The 8,533-nt window shown below is 40.5% G+C and overlaps 1 protein-coding gene across 1 annotated transcript in view; it reads right to left on the reverse strand.

Moving 5' to 3' along the window:
- LOC126189040 (cell growth-regulating nucleolar protein) overlaps positions 1 to 7,528 on the reverse strand; it is a 69,186-nt gene extending 61,658 nt beyond the window's left edge. Inside the window, exons 1-2 of the mRNA XM_049930892.1 lie at positions 7,409 to 7,528; positions 763 to 889 (exon numbers count right to left, since the gene is read on the reverse strand). Coding sequence (XP_049786849.1) covers positions 763 to 887 — 125 coding nt within the window. The 5' untranslated portion in view covers positions 888 to 889; positions 7,409 to 7,528. The remainder of the gene's footprint in view (positions 1 to 762; positions 890 to 7,408) is intronic.
- Between the last annotated feature and the right edge of the window lie 1,005 nt (positions 7,529 to 8,533).

The following is an 8,533-nucleotide window of genomic DNA, read 5'->3' on the forward strand; positions in this document are numbered from 1 at the left end:
TTGAGAATATAAAATTACCATTTAAACGACTTTTGTTTGTACTGAGAATAATGAGAACAAGAATAACAGTTTGAGTTGACTTGATCTACATAATACAACAGTACAGCAAATGGCCACAAATACATGCATTTAAAAAATAAACGAATACTGAAACTAGCAATAATGAAGAAAGAGTAGGGTTTAATTATACCACTGCCAAAGATGTCATTACAGACAGCAAAGTATGGAGAAGAAAATCACTTGTGTCCCTTTCAAGGAAACCATCTTGGCATTTGCCTTAAGCAATTTAAAGACACCAAAGAAAACCTTAATTTTAATGGTTTGACAGGGATTTGAATTGCTGTCCTGAAAGCAAAACAAATATCTCACCAATGACAAACTCACATGGCATGTATTATAGTATAGAACTGCAACTTTCTCTTAGAGAAACTCTAAACAGTCAAGAAAAAAATTGTGAAGGTACCTTAACTGACACTACATATGCTGCAAATTAAAGTCTTACAGGTATGCCACAATCCCAAATCTGGCAAGATCTGGAGGATAACGAAAATTTTGGCTCAGGAATTGTTCAAGCATTTTCAAGAAACACTAAAATGCTGTGTTTGCAGCAGACATTTAATAATTGGCTAAGTTGTTTACAAGGCAACAAAAGTGAACAAGAAAAGTCAGTCACGAAGTACCTATGCTAGAATGACCAAACATACCTTAATGCATCTCCATCTGAATATTAGTAGCTACAACATTTTCCTCACGGCAACATACCTGAATTCTTTGTGACAATCCATACAAGACACTTGGGGAGCATTACGACACTGAAGTGCATAATGTTTCTCAACTTTATTTTTCTTTAAGGATGCACCACAGTGGCTGCAGATGAAAAACACCATCCCTGCAATAAACAGCCAGTTAGTACTTTTGACGAATATGTAATAAGCTTTATCAATGACTGACTGTTCGAACAGGCATCATATGATCAACTCAACGAACTTCCACACATGCATCTATATTCGTTGAAGTACATAAACCAACATCACATTCTCTTCATTGACACAAATAAGACAGTAAAAAGAAAATATACACAATGTGAAAAGTAGACAAGATGAGGTAGTATATTCCATCAGACAGAAAAATCGCTGCGAAAGAATTTATGTTATGGGTTTATCTTTGTCAGTTCTAAGGCAGACATGAGCAGCATAAAATGGGTATTGAAATCAACAGGAGAGATCGTTTATGGCTGATGAAATAGAAGTGACCAGGACAGGACTGGCAGACACACAAACGGAAGGGAATGTTATCGCTCATGTTTAATAATGTTTTCCTTCACCGTGCAATGACAAATAGGAAATGTAATGTATGATTAAGATGGATGGTATTCACTGAATCATAAGAGAGAATAGCTATAGGTGGCCCAACAGTGACAATCAGTAACAGAGATACCCAAAAACACAAACAGAGCTGCAGTCACTGATTATAGATATGATAAGAATGGTTAGAAATCACAGGCTGCTAATAGGAGTCAAACAAGAAATCCAAAGAAATGAATTAAGATTACGGCACAAAACTGAGGAGTGTGGTGTATAGGAAATTTCACTTGACATACAGAATTCAAATGAGCCCACAATACCATGAACCCACACAATTCCAACAACCGGTACTGAACATTTCACTTGATCTATAGAGCTCAAATAAAGTACACTATACTACAAAATCGAACACAACTCTACGAATATGGTATTTAACATGTCACTTTACTTATATAGCTGAGACAAAGTCCACCATACCATAAAACCAAAACTCACCGATAGCCTATAACCATATGGAAATCCTAACCTCACCGCTATAGGTAAAACAAACTCCATGACACCTACCAACCACAACCCTAATAAACTGCCAGGGTGAAGGTGGGAATAGTACACCATTTTAAGGTTTCCAATTCAGTCAAGATTTATTGTTGCAGCAGCGCATACATGAAATTATATCATTTACAAATCTATAACACAAGTGGTTCATAGATAACAGATATGGGTGTTTCAGTACAGGTCAATATTAGTATGTGGTGGCAATGCAGGCACTGACTCTGGCATCTCGCTGATTGTACAAATGGCAAATACTGCTCTGGGATACATTATGCCATGCTCCCTTGACCTGTTCATGTAGTTCTGTAAGAGCTGTTGGTTGACAAGTCACTTCTTATCTCATCAAACCCCACATGTGATCAATTGGAGTATGGAGACTGTGCTGACCAGGGAAGCCATTGCATGTCTTGCAGAGCACATTGAGCTTCATAGGCAGTATGCGGGCAAGCATTTTCTGGTTGCATAAACACATCACCTTCATGTTGCAAGAAGAAGAGCAAAATAACGGGACAGCAAAATTCTGCACATACCACGCACCAGTTAATGCCACCTCTAGAAACACAAAACATGAACAACAGTTGTAGCTTGTCACACCCCAAACATAAGGCCGGGGATGGGGGCCAGTGTGCCTTGGACGGATGCACTCAACGAGACCGCACTCACCGGGTCTATATTGTGCATGCCAACGACCACCACTTGCATGCAGGTGGAATCTGGTTTTGTCGCTGAAGACCGCAGCATGCCAAACCATCTTCCCAGTGACCGTCTGACGGCACCAGTCTAGCCGTGCACGTCCATACTGTGCCATGAGTGGAAAATGGGCTAGAGGTGAGCGTGCCCGTAGTCACACTGCTAATAATCAGTTCGCAACAATTCGTGTTGACACATCCGGACTCACATGTCACCTTATCTATGGTGTCGCGGTTGTACTACCTGTCATTGCTGCCCTTACAACACGATGATCCTAGCGGGTGTCTGTGCTGTGTGGAAGTCCGTTTGTGACAATGTCCATGTGACAACCTATACTAGCATTGTTGCACAACTGATTCAGCACATCCAACTTCGATAGCAATTCGCTGAAAGGGCCATCCTGCCACTTGGAAGGCCATTATTTGACTCCTTTCAAACTCGCTTAGTTGGCTGTAGGATGCATGAGTGCATCTCCATGGCATGGATGCCTGCTTACTTCACACATCTGCACCAAACCGAGCCTTCTCACAGTGAGCATTCCCTATTAAAGAGTAGATACAGATGACACTCTGGTAGCTATGCCATTACGCTCTGTGTTGGCAGACAATTTGAAATCATTATCAGTATATCTACTATTGCCCAGGTGGCTGGCATATGCCATCATCGGATCAAAATCAAAGTCATCATTCCAAGTTTTTTTTTCCCAGCAATGTATTTACCAACAACTAACAATGCAACCTAAAATTATATCAAAACTGCGTTAACATCAATTTCAATGTACTACAAGAAACACGCAATTATGGGGTTAACCGAAGCGTCCGATTCCACCCGTCGGCTTTGGCCCGTGGCGTAAAGCTCTTGTGGTGTGTGATGTCACAACGGCGCAGAGTTTAGTTAGTGAGAGTGACATATTTGTAGGTGTTGTTTTGATATGATCGGTGGTGCTCTCTGGTGGTGTGTTTATGTGTTGTGTGCTAGGTAATGTTTTTGGTTTAGTTTGCATGTGTTGCGTGTATATAGGTGGCGTATTATTGTGGTCTGTGGTTTTCCGTGGTGGTGTGTTTACGGTTAGCGTGTTATGTGGCGTATGGAGTTCATTTGCATGGTAGCATTGCACGTGTGTGGTATCGGTGGCGACTGTGCTTTCAGCAGAATATTTTTCAGTGAGTTAACGATTTTGATTTCATTATATCAATGTTATTGTAGTTTTTTTTTTCTGCTTGTCGTATGTGAATTCTGGTAAATCGCTTTAAGTCTTTGGTAGATGTGGATAAGACTGGCAAGGTCAACAGTTTATGGTTGTCGGCGATGATGGGAGACAGTGCATTGTCTCTAATAAAATTTCTTCAGCTATTTGGCCTGTTGGCTGAAACCATGAAGTGTTCAGTGTGTCGTGAAAAAATGAGGTTCCAGTGTCTCGGATCAGAGACGGCTATATGTGGAGATGTCATAAGGATTACAGGTCAAGGAAAGCGTTTGATTCTAATTTTGCTAGCTTGCTGTGCTTTTTGAGGTAGTGATCATTGTGGACGTGGTTGTATTTTTGGGTTTCATGATTTGGTATCGGTAGTTGCTGTTGACCTATACAGGTCAAGGGAAGTGTTCGATTACAGTGGATATTGTATATAGTTGATTTTGGGAAGGTTGTGGTCATTTTATTTTATAGTTTTTGTCGTTTGGTTTCGTGGCGTGTGTGTATTTTTAGTTTGTAGCCAACCAAAAACCTCCAATTTCCCTAGCTTGTCCCATTAGTTTCATTATATTTTTGGAGGAATATGTATTTGATGGTTTTTCGATCTAATTTTGTGTTTGTTTTCATGTTTACGTTATGATGTCATAGTCGCAATAAGGGAGTAGCTGTGAATGGTCGTTTCCGCCATATTGGTGACGTCATTGGTCAAAGACGACGGGTGGAATCAGACGTTTCCATTAACCCCAATTATGCACATAAACACACATATCGTACATTCTACAATAAAACAGTAAAACCATAAAAAACATACTTTTCAACCAAAATCAGCTGACAAATCTCACAACATAAAAAATATAAACACAATCTCTTGAATGGCCAATCTACACTTCTCAAATCAGGAAATCCAACAGAACGCTATATGTTGTCCTGTTGACAACACCACCGGTACCTGGTTCAAGAGGAAGTAACTTTCGTCAATCTCACATCTTCTCCACAAAACCTAACACTTCACACACTGAGTAATTGAACCAAATAACTGTAGGAAGTAAATCATGTGCAACATGACGGCCTTGGGAGAGCCAGTCCTGACAAAACTCTACTATCTGGTGAGCAAGATGTATGAGACAAGCGAAATACCCTCAGACAAAAGTAGGTGTTGACAGACGTGAAAATTACCAAACTATGAGTTTAATAAGTCACAGCTGCAAAATACTAACACGAATTCTTTACAGACGAATGGAAAAACTGGTAGAAGCCGACCTCGGGGAAGATCAGTTTGGATTCAGTAGAAACGTTGGAACAAGTGAGGCAATACTGACCCTATGGCTTATCTTAGATAATAGATCAAGGAAAGGCAAACCTATGTTTCTAACATTTGTAAACTTAGAGAAAGCTTTTGACAATGTTGACTGGAATACTCTCTTTCAAATTCTAAAGGTGGAAGGGGTAAAATACAGGGAGTGAACGGCTATTTACAATTTGTACTGAAACCAGATGGTAGTTATAAGAGTTGAGGGGCATTAAAGGGAAGATGCGGTTGGGAAGGGAGTGAGACAGGGTTGTAGACTTTCCCTGATGTTATTCAATCTGTATATTGAGCAAGCAGTAAAAAAAAAAAATTCGGGGTAGGAATTAAAATCCACAGAGAAGAAATAAAAACTTTGAGGTTAGCCAATGACATTGTAATTCTGTCAGAGATAGCAAAGGACTTTGGAAGAGCAGTTGAACGGAATGGACAGTGTCTTGAAAGGACGATATAAGATGAACATCAACAAATGCAAAACGAGGATAACGGAATGTAGTAGAATTAAGTCGGGTGATGCTGAGGGAATTGGATTAGGAAATGAGACACAAAGTAGTAAAAGAGTTTTCTATTTGAGGAGCAAAATAACTGATGATGTTCGGAGATGATATAAAATGTAGACTGGCAATGGCAAGGAAAGCGTTTCTGAAGAAGAGAAATTTGTTAACAGTGAGTATAGTGTTAAGTGTCAGGAAGTCGTTTCTGAAAGTATTTGTATGGAGTGTAGCCATGTATGGAAGTGAAACATGGACGATAAATAGTTTGGGAAAGAAGAGAATAGAAGCTTTCGAAATGTGGTGCTACAGAAGAATGCTGAAGATTAGATGGGTAGATCACATAACTAATGAGGAGGCATTGAACAGAATTGGGGAGGAGTTTGTGGCACAACTTGACTAGAGGAAGGGACTGGTTGGTAGGACATGTTCTAAGGCATCAAGGGATCACAAATTTAGCATTGGAGGGCAGTGTGGAGGGTAAAAATCATAGAGAGGGACCAAGAGATCAATACACTAAGCAGATTCAGAAGGATGCAGGTTGCAGTAAGTACTGGGAGATGAAGCTTGCACAGGATAGAGTATCATGGAGAGCTGCATCAAATCAGTCTCAGGACTGAAAGACAACAACATTAAAAATGTTAAAACTAAACTATGACTGAAGCATTTTTGGAATACTATCCAGCTCTGTTGGTTAGCAGAACGGTTTTAGAGGGAACTAGTGGAATACTATGAAGGATGCTGGGGTTGCCTGGCAACATAAGCCAAAGCTTGGTCGCAATTGCTGTGTATTTGATTGGTGGATCAGTGCCCAAAAACAAGTGTTTTTTACAAAGTGAGTGTCAAGTCTACAGGGAAAGGAGGGGGGCCAGAAGTGATACACCCTTAAGAGAGAAACAGTTATTGCACGGATACCTAACATCACTAAAGATAAAGCATTAACTCAGATCTGGAAGAGCCTGAAGAGTGGAGGAAATTGCCAATGGGTTTGTTAAAGGAGAAGTTATAACATTTATTTGTAGTGACTATAATAATCAAATTATTTGATTATGACATCATAGTCACCATACTAGTTGATGGTAACATTTATCAAAGTTGAGAGCAGAAAGTACGATAGTACCACCACCACCACCACCAGCCCCCTCCCCCCCCCCCCCCCCGCCCAAGACACCAACTGGATGATCTTTCATACAACATTATAAACCACTTCAACATTAATATGAATTAAATACGCACCATAAAATCAAATTTGTTGGTTCGCCAATTCACAACGAAACTGTCACCTTCCAGCGTTACCTACAACTCGGGCTACAGGCTAAGGGACTTACTTAACATCCGAGGTCAGCAGTCCCATGGAACCTAGAGCTACTTAAACCTAACTAACCTAAGGACTTCACACACTTCCATGCCCAAGGCAGGATTCGAACCTGCGAACGTAGCAGTCGCGAGGTTCCGGTCTGAAGCGCCTAGAACCGCTCGGCCGCCGAGGCCGGCAATCCCCGTAAAAACAAGGTACCAATATGTATACACATCTCCGATTTTCGTACGTGTTTTTAGCCTTGAAAACTAAGATACTGCAGCGCTCACACTATCGTCGACCCGCGCGCGTCACTCAAACAACAGTTTATGTTCGCTTACTTGGTACAGTACCCGGGGTGAAAATGATTCTTTGTATGTTAATGACAGAGTTACAGTACTGAATAAATAATCTGCTTAATAAGCAACTGAAGAACCATGAGCATAACAACCGTAGTCCAGTTCCACTTCAGCCTGAAATTTGATGATGGAAAACGTATCACATAGAAATAAATTTTTCGAAACAATGTAAATTAAGAACTTCTAAAAACTTTCACGGATTTCAAGCAGTACTCACTTTGTCAATGTGTACGCTCTTCGTTCGACCACCACGTGCGTTCACCACAACAAATATTGCGCTTCGTCAAAGCTGTCAACGGTGAAAGATAGAATTCAGGCCTTCACCGGATGTATCTATATACGTGATTACACAGCCCTTGGAAACTTGCATACGTATGCACCCAACTCCGCACCTTTTATCAAAATTATGAAAGGACCCTACTTATTCACTTTCATACGAGCTAGCGTTACAGAAAAATTAAAATTGGCTTAACTTAATGGCCAACAACAACAGCCGCTAGATGAGACTACACACATTCGAATCCTGCACCAAATCTAAACACTGTAAACAAGCGTGAAGGATTTGGCAGGGGCTACTTTCCATTGTACAAGGCATTAATGTTTATTCATGTTGCATTTAAGAGTGGGGGAAGAATGGTTGATTGAATGCTTCTCCTCGCTGTTTGAAGTCCATACTTTGGTCCAGAGAGGTATCCATTAAACAGAAACACACATTTTCAGTGCCAGTAGCCACAAAAAACTTGTTGTTGTTGTTGTGGTCTTCAGTCCTGAGACTGGTTTGATGCAGCTCTCCATGCTACTCTATCCTGTGCAAGCTTCTTCATCTCCCAGTACCTACTGCAACCTACATCCTTCTGAATCTGCTTAGTGTATTCATCTCTTGGTCTCCCTCTACGATTTTTGCCATCCACGCTGCCCTCCAATGCTAAATTTGTGATCCCTCGATGCCTCAGAACATGTCCTACCAACCGATCCCTTCTTCTAGTCAAGTTGTGCCACAAACTTCTCTTCTCCCCAATCCTATTCAATACCTCCTCATTAGTTACGTGATCTACCCACCTTATCTTCAGCATTCTTCTGTAGCACCACATTTCGAAAGCTTCTATTCTCTTCTTGTCCAAACTAGTTATCGTCCATGTCTCACTTCCATACATGGCTACACTCCATACAAATACTTTCAGAAACGACTTCCTGACACCTAAAGCTATATTCGATGTTAACAAATTTCTCTTCTTGAGAAACGCTTTCCTTGCCATTGCCAGTCTACATTTTATATCCTCTTTACTTCGACCATCATCGGTTATTTTACTCCCTAAATAGCAAAACTCCTTTACTACTTTAA

Source organism: Schistocerca cancellata, chromosome 5 (assembly GCF_023864275.1).
Source record: "Schistocerca cancellata isolate TAMUIC-IGC-003103 chromosome 5, iqSchCanc2.1, whole genome shotgun sequence".
Lineage (NCBI taxonomy): Eukaryota > Metazoa > Arthropoda > Insecta > Orthoptera > Acrididae > Schistocerca > Schistocerca cancellata.